General features: G+C 36.9%; 1 protein-coding gene across 4 annotated transcripts in view; it reads left to right on the top strand.

Annotated features, from left to right (window-relative positions):
* The window catches only part of EXOC6B (exocyst complex component 6B), a 732384-nt gene that overhangs the window by 558956 nt on the left and 146751 nt on the right, over positions 1-26677 (top strand). The window contains exon 21 of one of the 4 annotated variants that reach the window (XM_061168668.1): positions 8371-8402. The exons of the other annotated variants lie outside the window; for them this stretch is intronic. Coding sequence (XP_061024651.1) covers positions 8371-8379 — 9 coding nt within the window. The 3' untranslated portion in view covers positions 8380-8402. Of the gene's footprint in view, positions 1-8370; positions 8403-26677 lie in introns of those variants that run through there. 4 annotated transcript variants of the gene reach the window in all.

Raw genomic sequence — 26677 nt, 5'->3', positions numbered from 1 at the left:
CTGCATAACAAATCACCCCAAAACATATTGGCTTAAAACAAGAACCATTTATTTAGTTCAAGTTTCTACAGATTGGATAGGTTCAGCTGAGCTCACTCATACTTTGAGATCAGCTGCTGGATCGGCTCTGGACTGCCTGATGTAGCATGCCTTAGCTAAGCCGACTCTCTTCTGCTCCTTGTGACCTCTCACTAACCAACAGCCCAATCCAGGCTTATTCGCATGGCCTCCTGGCAGGGTTCCAGGAGAGCAAGAGGAAATGTGAAAACCTCTTGAGGCCTATGCTTGAAATATCACTTCTTCCACATTCTGTTGGCTAGAGCTAGTCACAAGGCCAGCCCAAATTCAAGGAATGGGAAAACAGACTCCAACTTACACTCTAGTTGGAATATAAGACTTTTATATAATCATGTGAAATAAACAGTGCAACTCAGGAGCAAGATTGAATCTCTAAGTGCAAAAAATGGCCATGAAGTACAGAGGTCTTTGTAGGCCTGAGTAGTTATAAAATATTTCATGGAAAATGTGGAGAGTTAAACTGAGAGGAAGTTAGGTATTGATGAGGGGTAAAGGTATTTCAAACATAGAGAAGAGCTGGATTTAAGTTTTGTTTGTAAAACTGTGTGTGCGTGTTTGTATGTATGTGTCTGTGTGTGTGTGTATGTGTGTGTGTATTAATTTAACCAGGATCTAGACTGTTTTGCCACCTTTAAGTATTAAACGAATTGCTTTAAATCCCCTTTTCTTAATTTCTCTTCTTTGTTCTTTGCTTTTACTTTTCAGCTTCTTCATGGACTTCTTTTTTATGTTCTGTATCTCCTCATCAAATGCTGCTTATTACAGGCTACCCTGAAACACTTCACATTTCTGTTATTCCATTCATTGTGAGAGAATCTTAACTTCCCCAGATAATTATTACATTATTTATTTAATTTTTAGCTGTTCACCTTCAATGTCTGACCAACAGGAAGAGGTTTGAATATGTTCTTTAGAAACGTTTCTGTTCCTTGGCACCAACTGTTTTTTACTTCCAATATACGTAAGGTTTTATAAAGCTGAATGAATTAGGTTGTGACATTGCATCAGATCTCCTGAATGGAGCTTGTTGGCAACAACTCTTATACAGCAAAGCCATCCCAAGATATCTGTGGCTTTTTTTAGATTGAGTTGGTGACATTCCCTCTAGGCCACTTATTCCCCAATTTCTAAACCTTCAGTCTAAAGTAAACGCAGTGCATTTCCATTGCAGGCACTTAAACTGCCTTAAAAACAACTATAGAACCTAAGAGAAATAATTGTATATTTCTTTGGAGACGTTGAACAAATTCTGATGTTATGCCTGTTAGAGGTATATAGGTAAAATCAGTATTTTCAGTTAGTCAACATCAGGTAGGGAAACCTGAGAACCACTCAAGAATCTGACTATGTAGACCTCCCCTTTTATTTCCCCTCCTATCTTGATCCTATTCAATAAAATTTTGGTTTTTGAATAAAATTGCCTTCCCTTCTTTTTGCCCTACCTTCAAGTCTGATGAACAATATTCCCATTAAGAGGAACATGTCCCCTTTGCATGACTGCTGTTGGCGCTTATGGAAAAAATCTCAACTTTGCTTATATTTTAGCCTCAGTAGAACATCCATTTATATCAAAAACTGATTTTGTCTGATATGGCACATATCAAAATGAGGCTCAACAGAATTTCTTTTATAATATTTCACCCTAACCAGACTAAACAACCCCTAACTAGGCGATTACATAGGAGGCTGGGGTGGGGGTAGGGCAGGCCCACATAAAAGGCCTCAGGGATCAGTCTTCATCACAACCCTTAAGCTATATTAAACTGGAAGAAAGCCATCCCCCACATGGACTTCTTAGTAGGGAGGGGTGGTGGCCTGTAGTTTTCCCAGGTATTTACTGAGCAGTTGTCAGTGAGTCATGGTGAAGAAGGTAGGTGTGGGTGTAGGTAGTAGGGGAAAGTTTTTAAGAAAGGATATTCTTGGTGGAGGAAAATATAGTGGTATATGAACCCTCTAGTAGTGAAGCGTGTGGATCAGTAATGTTGTCAGTAGAAATACTCTCCAGGTGCTCAACTGAAATATTTTGTTGATCTTGAATAATGGCCTATAAAACTGGGAGTCATCTGCACCAGAGTTAGTAATCAAACAGTTTGATAACTCATGAAGTTGGAAGATGTCATTTCTATAACTGATGTTAATGGTGGGGTTAGAAGGAATGGTTTAAGCCATAAAGCACATTATCTTGGAAAAGATTATCTGCACAACTGATACGGTAGCATATGTAACATGTATATGTGGGTAGATGTCATTTCCAAAATGAAATCTGGGGTTATCATATCCCAAAGGCATTTGTTGATTAGAAGAGGATGTAGTAATATTAATATATTGGAACTCCTGCACAAATCTCTGCTGATACAGAGCCACTAAAAGTTCCTGCAGACTATAGGCCATGTCTTGACATAGGCACAGCAAGCCCTTGAATGTAGGTATAGACCTCCTTAATCGGGAAGTATTCATTCATTCATTCAACACTATGCCTAGCACTGTTAGAGTGGGTACAGTGGTATAGAGGGTATAGTGTAGTGAATAAAATATGGTCCCTGCCCTTGTGGAGCTTACATTCTGGTGTAGTTTGCCCATGCTTGTAACATAGGCCTTTTTAACATTCTGCTCTTCCCAAAATCTCTCTTCAGGTGGCCCTGGTGCTTTGAGGGAATGCTTCTTTGTCTAGATTTTTATTTTTTGTATTGATGCTCTATTAGTCAGTTTTAGGGACAGCTGCAGAATTTTCTGGAAAGATCCCCAGGACAAGGCCAAATGTGCTGTATACTGATAAGCAGGCTTTCAGAAAAGAACATTTAGCTATGGTTGGCAGCCTGGCATAAATAAGATGGTCAGCTTGAAATACTTCCTTTCCAAAGGTAGTCCTTTGGTTTTTGAAAGCAGGTTTTTCTGGTTGCATTAACAAAATTGTTTTGCCCAAGTTGTTTTGACAGACACTTATAACCTTCACAGTGATACCTCTAACCTTAAAGGAAGGTCTGACAGCAAATAATTCCTATTGCCAAGTAGAAGAGAGCTAACACCTTTGGGTCTGGTTTTGTAAAATAATAAGAAGAAGAAGAAAATTGGGAACATTTCTGAGAATAGATTCCACTGAGCTAGACCTTTGACCTCATATAAGCCAACACTAGATCAGCATACACAAGGATGGGGCACAGGTGAATAAGGTCTTCAGCTATGGGGTGTGGCTGCAGCTTCTGCACATCAGATATATCCCCTTACTTTGCTTGGGACATTATTAACTAGAGCCATCATAGAAAATTTATAGAAGGAATTGCCAGTAATATGTAACACATTCTGGGATTTACTGAGTGTTTTTGGTTGATTGGAGGAGAATTTGTTCTAGAACTGCTGAGACTTTGTCTCACCTATACCAGCCTCTTAACTGGGGTGGAGGTGTGTGTCTGGAAATGCTGAATCATTAATGACAGGGTCTTTAAACTGAATTAATAACAGATATGTGGAAATAAGCAATGGGTGAAGAACCTTCAGTTAGAGGGGTTGTGGACAATCTTTTGGGTAGCAGGAGACAAAACACCAGGCTTTTGATGTATTTTCCCATGAATAATGCATTGGATTTGGCCTTTCACTTATGGGCCTCCCAGGCTAAGACTATCCATTGTTACTGGCAGCCCACATTGGTACAGTCCTGGGTTAGATGGCTAATCTAATCTAAAGCTTGGTCAACAGAATTGTCCACCACTTCCTACTTTAAACTGGAGGCAGAGAGATCTGCCGCCTAGAGATTCCACCAGAGTATAGAACAGCCTTTCCAGTAGTGGCTAGAAGGACCTTTTCCAGAAGTGTGAGTCTAGTCTGTGACAACCCTGCTACCCCTTTGGTCCAGTAAAACAGCTGTAACTTTTAGTGGGGGCATGGTGCCAGCATCACTCCAGATAGCCTCATAGTAAAGTCTCTCAGTTCAGAGGCTAGAGTTGCATTCCATTTCAACTCTTGTGTGAAGAGCTAATAAGCGTAGCATAGTAAGCAACCTGGTTATTTCTACCTTAGCTCATAGACAGCATTTGTGATCCTCATGCTAAATGATAAAAGACCTAGGTAGTCTGTGAGGCCAGCTGCTAGGCTAGCCTGAGCCACTTCACTGCTCTCTGCTTTCCCAAGAATCCAAGCCTCAGAAACTCAGGAGATTTCTTTCTTACTTCCAACACAGCATGGATATGCATACCCATAAACCTGGAATTTGTGAATTTCTTAGATAATCACATCTTCAAGAGAAAGGACAGGAAAGTCATCACCAATGAATTTCCCTGGGAGTAGCAGTGGAATCAGAGGCTGTTGTGGTAGTGCTGGCTGAGTTAAAGCCTAATGGGTTCCGAACACAAATCTCATCTGCATTAACTACACTGTCTAGTGTCCTATCAGAGGACACTCATAGGCCAAAGAAAGGGCAGTAGAGCCAGGCCTTGGAACTAATTTCTGACAAGTGTATCCTACTGATAGCCGCTGGAGGGCAGCAGAGAGTGACAACAAAGGGCTAGATTTAGGGAATTGGGGCATATTTCAGTTTGCCAAGAAAGAAGCCCCCCATAAACCATAATTCAGAGAATTAGCTATCTGGGAGCCACCATTACAAGCATAGGCGCCTGGGGAGCAAGGAACAAAAAGAGTGTCCAGAACCCTGATCTGAAGGTTAAAACCCTCCTACTAGGCAAGTTCAGAAACCAGTAAAGAAATGAGGTAGAACAAACTATGAAAGGGGAACCAGACAGCATCAGTAAAGATAGGGAACCAAAAGAACTAAAGTGTCAAGTCCCAAGGGGGCAAGCAAAGATGGAACAGGAACCAAGTGAAAGAAAGAACTACAGTGGGAAGCAAGCCAGAGTGAGTGAGTTGAGGAGGCAAAGGGACAATCCAGAAAGACTGATTCTGAGGCAGCCATACCCAGGAAGGAGTCTTTCTGTAGGACACCTATCAGCAAGCAGGGAGCTGCAAAGGAACCAGTTTTATACACAATCACACAGCTATATCAATGGGATGCTTATCTCTTAAAGTAGTCCCTCCTTGATTAGCCAGGATTATTTCGTTCTTGTTCTTTCTTCATTTCAGGAGCAAAATAACTCATTGCAGATATGGAGAGAGAGAGAGATGATATGGCATTTTAAGATGTGACTAAGGGATTCTTACACATGAAATGAAATTAAACTTGGGCTTGAAGCCCTTCTGGATATCATTGGTGTCAAAGGACAGCTCACTTTCCTAGAATAGCTTCTGATATTGCCTTTTGATATTTTACACTGTAACATTTGCTAAGAATATCCAGTGGAAAAGAAAAACTGGCTCTGGTGACTAGTTATATAGGCAAGATCCCAATCAATCCAAGGATTTAGGATCTGTTCCCAGTAGGTTAGCAGAGAGCTGTTTGGAGTCGCTTCTAATTGCTGTGTAAGCAGTTTTCCAAACCCCTTAAGGATGGAGAAAGAAAACTCTTTTTTGGCCTATTAAACTTCTAGTGCCTCCCTTCTTTGTCTCAGCTCCTTAAACATCAGGAAAATGGGACTCCTGTACCTGCAAATTCCAGTAAATATTTAATGCTTACTCCAGGATTATAAGTCTTATAAGCTATAAAATCTTTATTTTTATAGCCTGAGAAATGTTTCCAGTAGGTTAGTTCATAAATATAACAGGTGAATGACTAAATAAATTATGCTATACCCATATAAAGAAATATCACTCATCAATAAAAAGAATAAACTATTGATACATCCAGTTCTCAAATTTATGTAAAATTCCAGAAAGGGAATTTCATACAGAATAATGTTTTAAGATTCATCCATGGACAGATTCAATGCAATCCCTATCAAATTACCAATGGCATTTTTTACAGAACTAGAACAAAAAATCTTAAAATTTGTATGGAGACACAAAAGACCCCGAATAGCCAAAGCAGTCTTGAGGGAAAAAAACGGAGCTGGAGGAATCAGACTCCCTGACTTCAGACTATACTACAAAGCTATAGTAATCAAGACAATATAGTACTGGCACAAAAACAGAAATATAGATCAATGGAACAGGATAGAAAGCCCAGAGATAAACCCACGCACCTATGGTCAACTAATCTGTGAAAAAGGAGGCAAGGATATACAATGGAGAAAAGACAGTCTCTTCAATAAGTGGTGCTGGGAAAACTGGACAGCTTTCATGTAAAAGAATGAAATTAGAACACTCCCTAACACCATACATAAAAATAAACTCAAAATGGATTCGAGACCTAAATGTAAGACCAGACACTATAAAACTCTTAGAGGAAAACAGAGGAAGAACACTCTTTGACATAAATCACAGCAAGATCTTTTTTGATCCACCTCCTAGAGTAATGGAAATAAAAACAAAAATAAACAAATGGGACCTAATGAAACGTCAAAGCTTTTGCACAGCAAAGGAAACCATAAACAAGACGAAAAGACAACCCTCAGAATGGGAGAAAATATTTGCAAACGAATCAACGGAAAAAGGATTAATCTCCAAAATATATAAACAGTTCATGCAGCTCAATATTAAAAAAACAAACAACCCAATCAAGAAATGGGCAGAAGACCTAAATAGACATTTCTCCAAAGAAGACATACAGATGGCCAAGAAGCACATGAAAAGCTGCTCAACATCACTAATTATTAGAGAAATGCAAATCAAAACTACAATGAGGTATCACCTCACACCAGTTAGAATGGGCATCATCAGAAAATCTACAAACAACAAATGCTATAGAGGGTCTGGAGAAAAGGGAACCCTCTTGCACTGTTGGTGGGAATGTAAATTGATACAGCCACTATGGAGAACAGTATGGAGGTTCCTTAAAGAACTAAAAATAGAATTACCATATGAGCCAGCAATCCCACTACTGGGCATATACCCTAAGAAAACCATAATTCAGAAAGACACATGCACCCCATTGTTCATTGCAGCACTATTTACAATAGCCAGGTCATGGAAGCAACCTAAATGCCCATCGACAGACGAATGGATAAAGAAGATGTGGTACACATATACAATGGAATATTACTCAGCCATAAAAAGGAATGAATTGGGTCATTTGTAGAGACATGGATGGATCTAGAGACTGTCATACAGAGTGAAGTAAGTCAGAAAGAGAAAAACAAATATCGTATATTAAGGCATATATGTGGAACCTAGAAAATGGTACAGATGAACCAGTTTGCAGAGCAGAAATTGAGGCACAGAAGTAGAGAAAAAACATGGACACCAAGGGGGGAAAGCGGCAAGGGGTGGGGGTGGTGGTGTGATGAATTGGGAGTTTGGGATTGACATGTATACACTGATGTATATAAAATGGATGACTAATAAGAAAATAAATAAATAAATAAATAAACATACACAGGTTAAAAAAAAAGATCCATCCATGGTATTGGATGTATCAGTAGTTCATTCCTTTTTATTGATGAGTGATATTCTTTATATGGATGTATCATACTTTATTTGGTCATTCACCTGCTATATTTATGAACATTTTGTTGTTTCCAATTTTGCACTATTATGAATAAGGCTAATGAACATACATGTACAAGTGCTTGTGTAGATATATTGGTATGTTTTTCTTTCTCTTGAGTAATACTAGGAGTGGAAATGTTGAAGTATACATTTAACTTTTTTTTTTTTAATGTCAAACTATTTTCCAAAGTGGTTGTACCATTTTCCATACCTGTCAGCAGTGAATGAGAGTTCCAGTTGTTCCACATTCTCTTCAACACTTGGTGTGACAGTCTTATTTGTTTGTTGGTTTGTTGAGGCATAATTAACATATACTAAAATTCATCCTTCTTAGATATACAGCTCTGTAAATTTTTACAAACTTATGCAGTTGTGTAACTACCACCCAAATCAACATGCAGAATGCTTCCATTACTCAGAAAATTCCTTTATGCCTCTTTGCAGTGAGTCTCCTCTTCCTACTCCCAACTCCTGGCAATGACTGTTCTGATCTCTGATGCTACAGTTTTGTCATTTAAATGGAATAATACATATAAATGGAACCATACTCTTCATTTTGGCCTCTTTCACTTAGCATGATGCTTTTGAGATTCATTCATATTGTTGCATATATTAGTAGAGATTCATTCATATTGTTGCATATATTAGTAGTTTCTTCATTTTTATTGCAGAATAATATTCCATTATGGGAATAATTTGTTGACTCATTCACCAGTCGATGAATATTTGGATTGTTCCCAGTTTGGGGATATCATGAAAAAAAAGCCACAATAAAGATTTGTGTAAAGGTTTTTATGTGGACATATGTTTTCATTTCTCTAGAGTACTTAGGAGTGGGATTACTGAGTCATATGGTAAGTATATTTTTAACTTTATAAGAAACTATCAAACTGTTTTCAAAGTGGCTTTACCATTTTACATTTTCACCAGCGATATATGAGAGTTGCAGTCGCTCTGCACCCTTGCTAATATTTGGTGTTGTCAATTTTCTTTTCATTTTTACCATTTTAGTAGGTATGTTGTAGTATCTTGTGGTGGTTTTAATTTGCATTCATGTAATGACTGCTGATGCTGAACATTATTTTTTGTGCTTATTTGACATCTGTATCTCTTCTTTTGTGAAGTGTTTGTTCAAATCTTTCATCCAGTTTTAAAAATAATTATTATTGAGTTGTAAAAGATTTTTATATATTCTGATTAACAGTTCACTATTAGATATGCGTTTGGCAACATTTTCCCCCTAGTCTGTAGCTTTTAATTTTCTTAATAGTATTTCTCTAAAAGTTTGAGTGTTTTATCTTAATAAAATACAGTTCTCAGTGACATCATTTTTTCCTTTCATGGCTCCTGCTCCATGTGTCCTATGTTAAGAAATTTTTGCCTAACCCAAAGTCACAAAGATTATCTCCTATTTTTCTTCTAGGACTGTTATATATAGTGTTAGGTTTTTTTTACATTTCATCTCTGTTGACACATTTTGAGTTAATTTTTCAGTATAATGTACAATATGGTCAAGGTTCATATTTTATATAGAATGTATAGTTGTTCCAGCACCATTTGTTAAAAAGATTATGCATTTTTATTGATTTGCTTTGACACCTTTATCAAAAATCAACTGACTATATATGTATTGTTCTATTTCTGGATTCTATACTTTGTTCCATTGATCTGTGTGTCTATCCTTTTGCTATGTCTTGATCTTACTTTTATATTAAGTCTTGAAATCAGGTACTATGGTATGAGTCCTCTGTTTTTTCTTTTTCAAAATTGTTTATTTATTCTAGGTCCTTTACATATATATTTTAGAATCAGCTTGTCAATTCCTACAAAAAAACCTTGATAGAATTTTGACTAGGATTTTATCAAATTCATAGATCACTTTGGAGAGAATTGACATTCTGACAATATCGAGTCTTCTAATCCATGTACATAGTCTATCTCTCCATTTATTTATGTCTTTGATTTCTTTTATCAGTACTTTGTAGTTTTTCAGCAAATCTTGCAAATATTTTGTTAGAATTAGTCTTCAGCAAATATTTTGTTAGAATTAATCAGAGTATTTCATGTGCATTTTAAATGCTATTGTTTTTATGTCAGTTTTTAATTGTTCATTGCTAGTGTATAGAAACACAATTGGTTTTTGTATGTTGATCTTGAATCTCAAACTTTCTGAACTCATTTATTAGATCTAGTAATATTTTATACATTCTTTGGGATTTTCTAGGTAGACAGTTATGACATCTGTGAATAAAGACAGTTTTACTTGTGCCTTTCCAAAGTAGATGCCTTCTGTTTCTTGCCTTGTTGCACCAGGACCTCCAGTACAATGTTAAATAGAAGTGCTGAGAGCAGATAGCCTTGCTTATTCCTGATCTTAATGGGAAAGTATTTGATCTTATACCATTAAATATAATAATAGGTGTAAGTTTTTTATGCTCTTCATCAGTTGAGGAAGCTTCTTTTAATTCTTAATTTGCTTAGAGTTTTTATTATGAATGGTACATCAGTTTTATATCCCATCATTTAATTAGCCATTATTATTTTTGAACTTACAAGTTATTTCTAATGTTTTCTTTTTATATTTAAATTATAATATATGTGTTCATACTTAAAGCCTTTTTTTTAATCTGAATTTTTCCTTAAGGTCACTTCTTTATGTAAGAGTTATGAACACATTTTTATGGCTTTTAAATGTATTGTTGGCTCCTATAACAAAGGGTTATTATACCAACTTAAAGTATACCTAGCAGTGTATTCGTGCACTAGTTTTACAGCAGCCTCACCAACACTGAGTCTATAAATTATAAATTTTAAGTGTTTGGTTAATACGATAGGTATAAGAGGGTACCTTTATCTTTTTATTCCATGTCTTGTTTTTGCTACACATTAAAAAATATTGAGTAGCCCATGAACATCAGTAAGGGCATGAATTTATCAATGTCTGGTTTTCAGTTCTCATTGCCCTGTCCTGTGATAGGTTTTTTGCAATCTGATTTGATGCATCTCTAATTTAACTTCAGCTTATTACCATCAGTAAGAAATACAAGACTGATATTTCTAAAAGTTAACTACTAGTAAAAAGTAGCATATGTTTAAGTGACAAATTAAGTATTGTGCAAGCATTGCATAAGTTTGAAAGAGGGAGACATTGCTGAGCCATTAGAAGTGATGATTCTTGCCTTTCTGGTTAATGGGTCAGTAGGAGCTGATTTTGTTTCTTTTGTTTTTAGTTTTATAAAAGCATTCTGTGACCAAAACATTTGAGATTCACTCTTCATGGTGTCTCTAAAATTGTGTGTGAAATTTAATTCCCTGCTAAAAATAAAAAATGTTCAAACCATTGTTTGTCTCCAGTGTTACTATAGAAAGAGCAAATTAGCCTGCTATTGGCTAGAAGAGCTAAGGTGTGAGGTCTCTATTTTCCAGAGTATGCTAAAAAAATATGCTCTAGAGACTTAATCTGAAGATTGAGGTGTGGGTGTTCACCTAAGCTAAACATCAATCAGAAAGAGGCCTCCCAACTTCTTCCCAGAGTTCTGATGCTTTGGGCCTGATGAAGACAAGTAGCAGGTTCTCTACAGCAATGTTCTGGCTGCCTTAAAAGCTACTGCTAGTATAGTCTGTAATATTCTGTGACTTGGCACCACAGGAGACTTGGAGAGACAATGGGGAGAAAGTGGTTCTCAAAAGCTACTGATACACCAAGGCTATATTAAAAAGGACTATCTCAGGCAATAGTAAATTAGCAACATCACTGAAAGTGAATGTGTGTTATGAGGCAAGGGGAGACATATCGTTCTTTTTAGAGTGTATACTGCTAATCATTTGTCAATACAGCATTTGTAGTGTGTGTGCTTCCCTGTTCTAAATCCAAGTGTGATTAGAGTTCCATATGATGCTCTTAATTTTTCCTTCCCTTATAACCTCTGATAGAAATCATTAAAAGAGAGAAGGTGGTTTTACATGTGTTTTCTCTGGAATGCCACCTTCCTACCTCTATCTATCTGTGTGAACCTCTTTTCTTTCCCTGTCTGTTTGATGAAATGATAGTGAAAGAAGACAGTTAATTTCACTGGAGGAGGTAATGATAGGCTTGGGGAATGGGGAAGGCGAATGGAAGTGGATAGTGGGTATGTTCATGGTTCTTTCTATTAAGTATGAAACTAATTCATTCTTACTTCTTCTCTTGATCTGTCTTATGCTACTACCATTGAGAATCTTTTATTTCTTTTCTTTCATTGTGCTACCTACTGTTTTTTAAAAACACAATTATGATTATGTCATCTACCTGCTTAAAAAGCCTGAGAGCTCTCTGTTGCCCAGTGAACAAAGGAAAAACTCCTAGCAAAGCAAGTCTGGTCCCAGCTTGTCTCTCTAGTCTCCTTTTCCTGTCATTTTTCCCCCTGTAACCTCTACCAGGACCAAAGAGGACTCTTTACACCTCCCTGATCCAAAAACTGGACAAGCTTTAGGCCCCCTCTGCCTGTCACAGAGTGCTCTCCCTTGATAAAGTGACAAACTCCTTCCCTTCCTAAACTGCTTGGCTCAAATGTCATCTCCTTTATAAATTCTTCCCAACCTCCTCAGACAGATTTAATTGTTCCCCCTTTGGATCCCTGACATTTTATATGTCCCTTCATTACTAATTCCTTTGTAATTACTTGTTTAATCATCTGCCTTCCCCATTAGATTCTGAGTTCACCAAGGGCAGGATCCCTGTTTCATTTATCCTCAAATTCCCCCTCCTCCGGTGGGTAACATAGTTCCTGTTAGGTATTATGCTTTCATAACTGCTTTCTGAATGCATTGACTTAATATTGTTTTGTGTCATTTCAGAAGTAAATGGAATTAGATTGAATTTCTGAATAATATTTGTACTCAAACTCCCTTAAATAAATAGTGTTCATTATTTTCCTCCCACACCATGCTCTTCATTTTCACTTTAATCTTGTTAAATGAAGTGCAGAGGTCACAACCCTGAGGAAAGGAAGGACCACATATGGGGAAAGGGAACTTAGCTGGTAGTCCCTGTACCCTAGCATAGGGAGGACATTCTATAGTGAGAGTCATGAGGGAAGCCTACCTAGGAACAGCACCGTGCAGCTAGATGGTTCATGCTGAAAAGGAAAATAGCTCCTCTCCTGGTAAATTATTCTCACTGCTTCAACAGGAGATAACTTCTCAGATGAAACACTTGGTCATATTCTTCCAACCCTGGTGAGCACCTGGGTTCAAGTATCAGGTGTTCCCTTTTTATTTCTATGCCAAGATGGGGACCATTTTTCTTAATGCATGTGCACCCTTAGAGTTCATCCAGCATTTCATTCTTGTTATATCTGTCTGAGATGCATGTATCCCACCTAACTGAGCTCCAAAATTATGCCAGAATGTCAGTCCGAACTCTGAAACCAATTTAAGATGTTGAAATCTTTTTTAGAATGACTTCTAGTTTACAAATAATTCCTGCTGAGGCAGTTAGGAATTTTGAATGAAAGTGATTAATGCGTTGAAAATGTAACATGGCCTTATTCTCCATGCCAGAAATATACTTATCTTCATCCTGTATAAATAATAAAAAAAAACTCTTAATGTGTTATATCCTATTATAATTTAAAATGTTCTAAAACTAAGTTCCTGCCTGTTCCTTCTGCAATCTTCTTCACCTCAATTAATGGCAATTCTGGTCTTTCTTCTAGGAATAGAAATCTTGAAGTCATCCTTGACTCCTTTCTTTCTCTCACATCCCACATCCAGTCTGTCAGCAAGCCGTGTTTTCTCTCCCTTCAAAATATATCCAGAAACCAGCCATTTATAACTATCATTTCTTTTCTCATGATTCAAGTAATAATTATTTCTCATTGTATTCTTGCAATGGCTTCTTAACTAGTCTCCATGGTTGTGACTTTGCCCTTCTATAGACTGATCTCAATATGGCAACCAGCATGAAACAGTTAAAACAGAAGTCAGATCACATCAGTCCTCTGTCCACAACCTCACAATGACTTCCCATTTCACTCTAAGTAAAAGCCTAAGTCCTTTTAATGACCTACAAGATACCATAGAATTTTTATGCACACACACATACCACTTAACTGTCTGACCTCATCTCCTACTTCTTTTCTCCTCACTCTGCTGTTGCTCTGATAGCCTCCTTATTGTTTCTCAAATATGCCAGGTACAGGCCCATCTCAAGGCCTTTGCACTTGATATCGACTCTTCTTAGAAGGCCCTTTTCCAGATACCTGTAGTGCTTGCTCCTTTATCCTCCTCAGGTCTTTATGCAAGTCATTTAAAGTTCACCTTTTCATAGAGGCCTTTCCTATTTAAGGTTGTAATTTCACTCTCCCACTACCCCTGCCACCCCACCACCAAACCAAACCAAACCAAAGCAAAATGCTATCCTTTTCCCTGTTTCATTTTTCTCTGAACAATTTATTATCTTCTGGTATATTATATATCTTACGTATCCTATTTAATTTGTTTTCCCTCCACTAGAAAATGATTTCATGGGGGTAGAGATTTTGCCCATTTTGTGAACAACTTTATTCTTAGTGCCTAGAACAATTCCTAGCATATGGTAGGCCTTCAGGAAGTATTGTTGAAGGAAAAAAATGTAATCTCTACATGTTTGCCTTAGTTTTAAGTATTTACAGGTTAATAGCCTTTTAGACATGAATTGTTCTACAAAGCAACCTGATATACACCGTTAAAAGTAGGGATTTCAGAAAGTTTTTAATCAGCGGTTTAAAAGTATGTTGTACATATTGGACTCTATACCTTTCAATGAAGTAGAAAAAGGATATTTCCTAAAAGTGTTCTTGGTTGTGGATTTCTTTGCTTCATAATATAGACTGATAGATACCTGCTGATAAATGTCTCTCTCTAATCACATATTACCCAGATGTTGGTGATGATGATGATATTAAGTCTGGAGAGGTAAACTGTGAGCCAGGTGACACAGTTTCTGATCACAAGTTGGCAGTGAGACTTAAGGCAACCCAGCTTATCAAGAAATGCAGAAGTCACTTAAAAATGGTCAAAGTAAGTCAACAGAACATGTTGGGGAGCAGTGTTTTGGTAAATGGAAAATTGACTCCTGATTGCAAAAGCGTGTTGTGACTTTTACAGAGGGCTTTTAATGTTACGCAGGGGCAGAGTAACCTCTTTTTCCAGCAGAGTACAGTAGAGTATGATGAGATATGGAGAGTTTGGGAAATCAAAGGATACCAGGTGAATGTGACACGCTGGATAATGAGTGTGAATATACCAAGGAGAGAGAGGCATCGTGGTAGTCCAAATACAGTACTTTGTATAACAACAACAGCAAGAGATATTTTAACTGTGTAACCTACAATTAGAATCTATAAATTCAGTAGCTCATCCTGAGAAGTGGCAGAGAAATCTGAAATAAGATATTCAAGGCTATTTAGTCCCTTTGTGGCTTTCTTCATGTCCTTTTTCTTCATCTCCTTTCTCAATATAGTTGTTCGTGTCTGGAGGGCTTTGGGCCCACAGAAACCCAGAGAAAGGAGGGTGATCTGTGGAGGATCTAGCCTGCTGAAATCTCCCACTTCTTTTACAAAAGGCAACTGGCAACAGCTCACTATTCTTAAGTGGCAAGTTGCCTGGACAGGGATGGTAGGATTTAATTGTTAAATCTGTGACTGGCTAATTGCATAGATGCTCGGGTTGGGTGGCCTACATAGGCCAACTGACTCCTTAAAATGTGGGGTTTTTGTTTTTTTTTAATTTCCCAGTCTGGAACAGAAGAAAATAGCTGTGGTTTTGTGTTAGCTGTATCCTGTAGCGTGCTGGGGAGCATAAGTTTCAGAGATTTCTTTATTGTGGCTCCCGCTTTTCATGAGGTAATAGAACTAAAAAAGTCTTGGCAAAAATCAGAGGTGGCAGAGGTGAAACCATTCACCTTTTTTCCTACTTCCTCTTTCCCACTTTCGTTCCCTAGAATCTAGTGGTAATTTTACATTCATACACACACCTCAAAATCTCTTATGCAGAGCTATTGAGTTTTGAGTTGTGTACTGTCTCCTGGTCTTCTAGGCATGCTGGCCCCTGGGAGCGACCTAGAGTTCATTGGTTTTCGTAAGTCATCCCCTAGTACATTTGAAAAGATGTTGTTTAGCCTCAGAGGTCATAGAACTGAGTTTCCAGTAGAGCGAGGCTAGAATTGCTCACAGTGTTAAAGCATTGTGAGTGGCAGTGCTTCACCCACATTTTTGTCGTCCTCACTGAGGTCCCAGAATAAAGTGGCTGAGAAAAGAATCCATTTAGCAACTGATAGTAGGGCCACCCGCTATGGACCATCCCAGGATGTAGAATATTGAAGGGGAAGTCAGGATATCTGTGATGTTGCCAGCAACTAGGTTATTTTGGAAAAGTCCCTTCCTTGTATTTTAATTTCCCCAATGTAAAATGAAAAGATTAGGTTAATCTTCATGTTCTGTTTGATCTCTTGTGTCCTGTGATTTTGGATCATCCTTACTAGCTTTAAACTTATCCTCTTCAAGATGGTTTCTTCCTTAACGTCTCATATGTACTTGCTTAGAATTCCTATATGCCTATATTTCAATTTTAGAAGATAGCATGTATTTAATAGGAAGCTTTTTGGCTTTACTGTCACTGATGATCCTCAGCTTATAACACAGGATCCACTGAAATCTTTTAGTTAAATTAATACTTATCAATCCACAAGTCTGTATCTCATAGAACTTATTGACTCAGTTGGGGGGAAAAAGTATTGACACCAGGAGATTCCCTGCTTAGTTTCTCCTTTTGAAAACCTGAGGTCAGGATCTTACTTGCCAGCAGTGGAATCTGCCATCAAGGTATTGCAGTTTTCCACAGCTACCTTGCTTTAGGGAGTTTTAGCATGATCTATTATTCTATTGCCTGGAGCAAGATGTTCCTGGAAAAGAGGTCTCTGAATGTTCAGCCAATTTAGCAATTCATTGGCTCAGTGTTCTGAGATATTTCAGGATATTATGTGCAGAATTGAAATTTGTCTGGTCACTGCCCAAGAATCAGCACTATTAACGATGGCTGGATTAGGAGGTAAAAGACTGGGCAAAAGAGCTTTGAGAGAATTGTTTCCAAGTTAAAAGAGGAAATCAGTAAGTCAAGAGCAGACAAAACTTCACACAAGAATCTTTAAGATACCTCTGGATCTTCCTCTTCGATTGCTTCTTCTCAGGCTCTTTTTTTCAGGGGGCGGGAGTGGGGGGGTTTCTTTTCTTCTGCCTATCCCTTAATATCGTACTTCAAGGGCTCTACCAGTCTTCTGTTCTATCAGTTCTGTTAGTCCTCTGTTCTCCTTACTCTGTATATTTACCTAGCTGAGGAAAAAACATAAGGGTGTGTGTGTGTGTGTGTGTGTGTGTACAGCAGAATAAATGCCCTGTTCCCCCAAAGATGTCCACATATTAATCCCTGTGACCTGTCCATGCTACCTTTAGGACAAAAGAGATTTCACAGATGTTGTGATGTTAAGGACCTTGAGCAGATTATCCTGGAATTATGTGGGTGAGTCGAATCTAATCCTGTGAGTCCTTAAAAGCAGAAGAGAGAGGCGGAAGAGTGGGTCAGAGAGACAAGATGGAAGAAAAAAGAGAAATTCAAAGTGTGAGAGGGATTTGACCAACCTTGTTGATTTAGAAGGTGGAAGAATGAGGCCATGAGCAAAGGAGTACAGGTGGCCTCCAGAGGCTAGGAATGACTAGGAATAGCTGACAGCCAGCAAGGAAATGGGGATCTCAGTCCCATAACCACAAGAAACTGAATTCTGTCAACAACCTAAATGGGCAAGGAAACCAGTCCTCCCCTCGAGGCTCCAGAAAGGAATGCAGCCCTGCCAACACCTTGATTTTTGTTGGTGGAAACCCGTGTTGTACTTCTGACCTATAGAACTATAAGATACTAAATTTGTGTTGCTTAGACCACTAAATTTGTGGCACTCTATTATAGAGGCAATAGAAAACTAATATAACATGCTTTCCCTCTTTCGTTGCCAAAATCAAAAACTTTATATTATGCTATTTAATAATGAAATGCAGTGCAGTAGAGAAAAAAGAGTATGGCCTGTACAATTAAATAAAGCTGGATTTGAATCTTGCCTCTATCATATCCTAATGAATGACTTTGAGAAAATTGCCCTTTTGAACTTTTTTTTTTCTTCTCTAGAAAATGGCCCAATACCAACTAGGTCAGAGAGAGGGAGAATGAGAGTAAGAGCAAGAGAGAGAGAGGGGGAGAAGGAACTGAAAGAGCACACATACAATGCCTGGCATATGGTAGTAAGTTGATAATTATAGTGATTAAAATAATAAAAATTAAAGCCAACATTGACATATTTTAGCTATCAAAAGAAGCACCATAGTTAAATATGATATCAAAGAAACAAGCAACAAAAGAAAAATAGGTAAATTAGACTTCATCAGAATTAAAACTTTTTTGTTTCAAAAGACACTATCAAGAAAGTAAAAGACAACCTATACAATGGAAGATAATATGTGCAAATCATATATCTGCTAAGGGACTAGTATCCAGAATATATCAAAGAATTTACAACTTAACAATAAAAAAAACCCCCAATTTTAGAATGGGCAAAGGATTTAAATAGATATTTCTCCAAAGAAGGTATACAAATGACCAATAAGCACCTGAGAAGATGTTCAACATCATTAACCATTAGGGAAATGTAAATTAAAAACCACAATGCAATGTTACTCTGTACCCACTGGATAACTTTAATCAATAAAATGGAAAATAACAAATGTTGGTGAGGATATAGAGAAATTAGAACCTTGTACATTGCTGGTGGGAATGTAAAATGGTGCTACCTCTGTGGAAAACAGTTTGGTGGTTCCTGAAATATTTTAGTTAAATTAATACTTACCAATCCACAAGTCTGTATCTCATAGAACTTATTGACTCAGTTGGGGGGAAAAAGTATTGACACCAGGAGATTCCCTGCTTAGTTTCTCCTTTTGAAAACCTGAGGTCAGGATTTTTAAAAAGTTAAAAAGAATTACCATATGACCCAGCAATTCCATTCCTGAGTACATACCCAAAATAATTGAAAACAGGTGTTTAAACAAAAACTTGTACTGATTATGCATAGCAGCAATATCACCATAGCCAAAAGGGGAAACAACCCAAATGCCCATCAACTGATGAATGGATAAACAAATGTATTATATATACAATGGAATATTATTCGGCCATGAAAAGGAATGAAGTACTGATACCGGTACAACATGGAGGGGCTTTGAAAACATTATGCTAAGTGAAAGAAGTCAGATGCAATAGGTCACAAAGTGTATGATTCCATTTATATGAAATATCCAAAATAGCCAAATTCATAGAGACAGACAGCAAAAGGAACTAGGCAGGAACCAAAAATGTAAGGATGCATGTTCAGACTAATTTTCAATAACTCCACATTTTAGTGAGGGGTATATAATGAGAGGTTCACTTGAAGGCAAAGTTTCTGAAGAGATTAGAAGATTATCATCAAGTTGGCACCAAATGGTGGGAGCCAAATGAATCCCCTATAGTAGCCAAATCATCTTCTCCTTCTTCCAACTTCTCTTTCCCATCTACCTGTTTTTCGTCCCTCTTTTCTCCTATAAAAATCATTAGGTGGCCATTTAGGATCAATCACAGAAGTAGAGAAAAATGAAAGCAGGAAAACTTCAGGGCAGTTTTGTGTTGCTGTAGAAAGCAACATCGCCTCTTGGTCAGAGGGAGTCTCGGTCTGTTAGGGCTGTCATAACAAAAATATCACAGACGGATCACTTAAACAACAATTTCTTTGTTTTTTTTTTTTTTAAATTGCAGCAGCTAATACTTATTGAGCATTTGCTTTGTGCCAAATACTCTTGAGTACCTTATATACATTGCCTCCTCTACAGGCCGTTAGTATGTCTCATCTTATAGGAAACAGCATACAGAGATTAAGCAACTTGTCCAACATCAGTCAGTGCTCAAAACAGGCTAGTTGAGCGCTTTCAAATTTATCTCAGTTGCTTTCTTACCAGTACGTATCTTATAAGTATTTTCAATTGGTATTAAATTTCTTGAGTAAGAGGTATTTTCCTTAGGTTGATGCCAATTGCTTGTTCTCACTCAGGGCCCTCCTGGGTTGTAATATATTTATACTAGTAAGAGCTTAATCAGTGCAATTCATCTAACTTCAAATTGAAATTATTTCAACCTGTTTTAAGTGACAACTTTAGTAGATTAGATTATTGTACAATAGGTTCTGCAGTCTTAAAACACAAATTACTTGTGTTTTTAGAAAATGAACTTCAAGTGTTTTTTCCTTTGGTTATATCTAATTTATGACCAATTTTCTCTCTCCTTTTTTAAAAACATTTTATGTCACTTTCTTGATCAGAATCCTCCAGTGGTTTCCCATTGCACTTAAAATCAAGTTTCGGTTTCTTAACAAGGCTAACATAATGTCTTTTTTTATTATTAATTTTCATTGTAGTGTGGTTGCTTTACAGTGTTGTGTTAGCCTCCACTGCACAACAAAAGGAATCAGCCATGCACATACAGATATCCCCTCCCTTTTGGACTTCCCTCCCATTTAGGTTACCACAGTGCCTTAGGTAGAGTTCCCAAACATTTATTTCTTACAGTTCTGAAGTCTGGGAAGTCCAGTATCAAGGCATTGGCAGATTTGGTGTCTGGTGAGAGCCTGCTTCCTAGTTCATAGATGGTCGTCTTCTTGGTGTGTCCTCACATGGCAGAAGGAATGAGGGAGCTGTCTATAAGGGCACTAATCCCATTTAATGAGGCCTCCACCATCGTGACCTAATTGTTTTCCAAAGGCCCCATTTCCCAGTACCATCACATCAGGGGTTAGGATGAATTGACAGGGAGACGCAAAACATTCAGTCTATAATGTAAGGTTATTCTTTGATTCCCCATGATTCTGCTTGAGGTGACTTATTTCCTAAGGTTTTTTATTACTTTTCTTTCTATCAGATTTGCCATCTTTTTATGTTAGTAGAAATTATTTTTTCTAATGACAATAAAAGCAATTTGATTTACGTACTTCCCTTATACATTTAAAGTCATCATTTTCATTTAAATGACAGAAACCACCTTTCTTTTCCTACTAATAAAAAATAAAAGAAGTAGACAAAAATTTTTAACTAAAATAGTTTTAGATGTTATGAAGAACTTCCTGCCTATTAGGATGGGGAAAGTAATAATGTTGGGATATCAGGAACTTCCCTAGAAATGTACATATATAGAGGCTGTCGTCAGCCATGAATAAACTAGGAGGTCTCTTCTTGGCCCAGAATGCTGGCCCAGGTTTTTATTTACTTAACTTACTTTATAACTTCTGGTTGCCTAATGAGAAATAAAAAAATAACATGATAGTAGTGCCAGACACTAAGCATTTCATGTGCATTAACTCATTTATTTCTTATAATACCTCTGTGAGGTGGATACTCCTGTTATTCTCACTGTACAGATGTGCTTTTGGTAGCAGAAGTTGATCAGTTAGAAACATTGTTTTACTTTAATGTGTTCCTTGTTACTTACCTGTTCCATAGCCATCGCATTACTTATTTATTCCATAGCTGTCCCTCTTTTACCTTTTTAGATCTCTTTGTTTAGGCTTTCAGTGTATCTACAATAAATGAGAGTTGATTTTGAAAGTTAATAATGCCATAAAACATGAGAATCCAGGGATGAGATGTTTAAAGAGATGCTCCACTGTCGTGGAAAGGAGGTAGTGTTTGGGGTTGATAGTTCTGGTTGGGCGTATGCCAGTGGACACATGGGCATTTCCTGGAGACTTTAGGATTATTTGGACATAATAAAGCAAGTGGAAAAAGCAGAAAATATTTAGGTGTTGTGATCTTTGCTGGGTTTTCCTTCTTTGAAGTCTCTGCAGAGGAGATTTCTTCACTTCAAAGTATTTAAAGGACTTAACTTATTCTATTTTATAAGTCTTTCCAATGAGTCAACTATTTTAACTCAGCATTTCTGATGAATTTTCAACAATGGACTCTAGAAGTCCGTATGACTATGTTTTTGTGATGTGTGATTGCCTCTTCTAATTTATATTCTATCGTATAAACATATTTATAATGTTTTATGTTATAATATTAAGGAGTATTTGCCAGACACAGACTTTACTAAGTTTGCTCTTTGTATTACATGTTGATATAAATCCACTGAACTCTTAATTGAGTGTAAGATGCTATGCTAAACTTTGGGTGGAAGAGATGCATAAGAACTGGTCCTTATCTTTGGTTTATACTCTAGTAGGGAGACAGTATATACAGTATCAAGTTCTCAAACTCCTGAGGTAAAGAATGCCTGCTTACTGCTCACCTGAAAAAAGGGTCTTTGCTCTTCTAGAGTTTTCTGCAGTTTACCAGAGGGATCAGACATTCAATAAGTAATTTTGAATAAGGTGAGCTGGATAGTGAGGGAGCTCTAAATTAGTGGTGGACTTCAGTGACATTTAAGAGTAGCTCCATAAAATTTAGCTGGGAGAGGGAGTGGCAGTCCCAAGGTGCATGCATTTGAAGACCCCAAAGTAGGAGAGAATGAGATGTACATGGCCAGATGTTCCAGAACCATATAGAGCAAGTTAGGATTTTTGGACTGTATCATAAAAGTAATGGGAGACCATTAAAGATGTTAAGAAAGGGATATAATGAGACTTGAGTTTTGTTTTTTTTTTTTAAACATCTTTATTGGAGTATAATTGCTTTACAATGGTGTGTTAGTTTCTCCTTTATAACAAAGTGAATCAGTTATACATATACATATGTCCCCATATCTCTTCCCTCTTGTGTCTCCCTCCCTCCCACCCTCCCTATCCCACCCCTCTAGGTGGTCACAAAGCACCAAGCTGATCTCCCTGTGCTATGAGTCTGCTTCCCACTAGCTATCTATTTTACGTTTGGTAGTGTATATATGTCCATGCCACTCTCTCACTTTGTCCCAGCTTACCCTTCCCCCTCCCCGTATCCTCAAGTCCATTCTCTAGTAGGTCTGCGAGACTTGAGTTTTTAAAAGGTTGTTCTGATTGCAATGTGGAGGAATTGAAGGAGGGCTTGACAGACTTGGGAAAACAAACTAGGAGGTTCCTTAGTTTATTATGTGAGATAAATTTGATCCTAAAATGTGTGCTAAAGTGAGCACCTAAAAAAGCAACATGAGAGGAATCTCATTTATAAACATAGATGTAAATATCTTAAATAAAATCAAATTCAGTTTTAATAGCATTATCTAGAAATTCATAACTAGTAATTAGGAACCATTACCACATTTTCCCAGAATTATAGAGATTGAGAGCATATGGAAACTCACTACCAGTTACAAGAGAAGACTAGGATTTTTGGAGATGTAGGCTTAGACGTAATTGAGTAAATTGCCAGTCTTTTTGGAGAGGAATTTAGCAGTATACAATGAAGATCATAAAATGACCACTATTTTTGACCTAAAAATACTCTTTATTTTCATAAAATTACACAAAGGGGGTAAAAGAGAAGTACTGTTATACATAAGATATTTGTAGCTGCACCATCAATATTTTTAGTAAAGAAAAATGAGAAACAGTGTAAATATCTAACAGTTGAGGAGTTAAACTGTTATGTGTTAATCAAAATTGAATATTGTAACTAAAATCACAAAATTATGGACTGTGTTAGTGCACGTAAAATGTACAACAAAGTAATGTTTAAAAAATCAGAAAATGGCACATCCATAATGATACAATTATATAAAATGTATTTTTTAATAGTAAACATAGGAAACATTTATGTCATTTATGTTTCTTAGACTCAGTTCTGTTAACTGTGAAATGAGGATATTGGATTATAAAGGTATACATTTTCTTTTTAATTCTGATCTATGAATTATTTACCCCCTTTTTTGTAAATATATTTGTGGGCGATATAAATGAATATATCTTGAGATATGTCTTAATATGAGTCAGCCTATTTGGGGTAGGAAAAGTTCTTCCTTTCCTTCAGCTGGGCCTGCTCTTCCCAAGAGGAAAAACATTCAGAATTTTTAGGTCTTTGGGACCATGCTGCTTGCTCCACCTTTTGGAATAGAAGAACAAGACAGGAGACCCCAGTCATGTGCTATATATATATAAATTAGAACAGATTTCTGAGCCCTAGAAATATAATCTTTTTATTTCACTGGCTTCTTGGGATAGTTTGAATCTAATCAGCTAGTGTTCAGAGTTTTAACAAACCTAAATTAATTTGAAGAATCAGTAGAAATTAGTTTCCTAAAAATTAGGAGCATAATAATATATTGAAACTTGCTATTTATTAGAGCAGACAAGTAATTTGGTGGAATACATTAGAGGGAAGCTTTGTGTAACTATATGCTGGAAGTATCTTCTTATAGATCCTTCATGTTGAACACAGAATCTATCTATCTTAGCACTGTAATCCACTTAACGCTGCAGTCTTAGGTGGATAATTTGACTATATAATTTTAGTATTCACATGAACACAGTTAACATTCCATGAAGACAAATCCCCTAACCTTTCTTCATAGGGTTCAAAAGGAACAACTATATAAAGCATATAACTTGATCAAACATTGGAGAGGAACAAAAAAAATCATACACGTACCTACAAACACGCACTCAGACACTCACTCTTACACCATATATTTTTTCAACTTAATTGTTTTAGGCATTCCCATGAAATCATTCCCCCACTAGCCTCAGAGCCGAAGCTAACCTGGCATTCTCCTACATAAACTTAGCAGTATAACTCTGAACAAGTTCATAACCTTTCTGTGCTTCAATTTCTTCACTTGTAAAATACACATAATAACAGTAGCTACCTCATATGCTTGTTGTCATGATTAAATAAGCTAATCCATGCAGAATGCTTAGCATACTACTTGTCATATGATAAACATTCAATAAATGTTTGTAATTTGTAGTTGTTCTGTTCAGAAACTCCTTCATCCTTTAGATATATGCACACATTGGGTTTATTGAAAGAAAAAAATGTATGATGCATCTGCTCCCAGCCTCTCTACCAGGTGCCTCTGAACGCCTACTTTTCTTAAGAAACCTTGTTCTCAATCTCAGCTGCCTGATATTGACCCAAATAACCTAGCCCCAGTCTTACTGAATTTGTTCCTTGTTGTCTAGGGGCCCTTGCAACTTAAAAGCTGTCAGGTTCCAAAACAGTAGTTTCCCATTTTGGGGAAAGGAGGTTAATTATAATAGAACTGATGTGACCAAAAGTGAGGGTCCTGTTGAGTGCAGAGCTGACTAACCTTTTCATATCACAAAAAGGATTTTGTATTAGAGGGTTCATCTTCAAGTTGACTTTCTGCTTTGTAAAGTTCACTCCATCTACTCCATTCTATTTAGTTTAGCATGACTTTTGAGAGCCCTACTTACTGACAGGCTAGAAAGAGGTGGGTGGTAGGCAACAGACAGATCATCACATAACACTGAAAGGTATGTGTTTGTTTTAATTTTACTGCATTAGAAAAGTGAGAAGTTACCTAATTTGTCCTAGTTTGGATCAGCTGGATTTATGTCTTCTGCATCTCTCAGAAGCAGCAGTCTAGAACTCAAGGAGTGCTTTGGCAAACTAGGGAATGAGATACACTCTTTGCCCACGATGAAGTGAGGCGTAACTGTTCTAGAGGTATGGTAGGTATTTTATTCTTTGTTTTGGTATTTTATTTTAATCTGGATATTTTTAATTTGGAGATAAAGGATCAATTTCTTGGTTACTGAACCTGATATTTCCACTACATATTTGATCATAAATATTTCCCCAAAATTATTGCTCGGAACTGCTTCCCACCCCCACCCTTGCCCAGTACTCAGTTTTGGACCCGAATCACAAAGAAAACTTTCTGGGTGAGGAGGCAGTGACTTTGTCTTTGTTGCCCTCTCCTTAGTGGAAGGAAAGTACATGAATGAATAGCTGTTGTTATCTTGTTTTATATTCATATTTTTATATTTTCTTGCTATTTTGCTTGTTTCCTCTCTTCTGCTCTTTGGCCTACTACGTTTTCATTGTTTTTTATTTTCTCTAGTAAACAGAAGATATGTGTTATACTTTTATTTCTACTAATTTTTAGTTTTACCATACTTAATTTTATTTTCTCATTCATGTATGAGACATTATCTATTTATTCCTGTTCCTCTCCCATCTGAATAAATAAGCATGATTTTTCTTCTCCTAGTCGTTTCCCTCAACCTTGCTTTTGCTATTGATACTTGTATATATACTACAGTAGTATACATATAGTAGTATCCCGATATATAAAATATATATATTGTCAGTAAGAAACCTGGAGAGAGGAGGGGTAGGTAAGTGACAATTGCTTAGTGAGAGAACTAGAAAGTTTAAACGGGAGATGACAATACAGCATGACAAATGCTATAAAAGGAAATCAGGGCACACAGTACACACCTAACCTGAATTAGGGATGGGAGTCCTTTCAGGAATTAGTGTTGGCATTCGTGTCCTGTTTTATAGTTATATTTATAACAATTTTTAGATTTAATATGTTTGACTGATTTCTGTGTTCATTATCAGAACACAGACCACATTGACAACATGATTTTTCCATTCATGAATTCTTGGTAGACTAGCGGGTGTCTTTGCGTAATGTTTTCAGGAGTAGATTGAAGTAGATTTTGTATGTATTTATTTACTTGAAAATCTCTCTTTTTTAATGTCACATGGAAATAACAACTTGAAGAGGATAAATTTCTTGGGTCATATCCTTTTTTCCTCTTGGACATTGCTTTGTGGCCAGCCTGATTTTTGTTACTTGGTAATTTACCTCTTTTGCTGCCCACATATTTATAAGCTTATTTCCTTATCCTTGAAGTTTAACAGATTCCCCAGGATATATATCCAGGTATTGATCTCTTTTCATTAAGTTTGCTAGTTATATGGTGAATCTTTCTACTCTGTATGCTTAGGTCTTTGCACTGCTCAATTTTTTTTTCTATTTTATTAATTTATTTTCTATGCTCTTGTCTTCTTCATAGATTTGAATAATCTATATGTCATCAAAACTTTATATTCACTATTATGTTCTTCTTTCTGTCCTTTCCTCTGCTTTCAGAGGA

The sequence above is a fragment of the Eubalaena glacialis genome, chromosome 14 (assembly GCF_028564815.1).
Source record: "Eubalaena glacialis isolate mEubGla1 chromosome 14, mEubGla1.1.hap2.+ XY, whole genome shotgun sequence".
Lineage (NCBI taxonomy): Eukaryota > Metazoa > Chordata > Mammalia > Artiodactyla > Balaenidae > Eubalaena > Eubalaena glacialis.
This window is presented reverse-complemented; position numbering and strand designations above follow the sequence as displayed.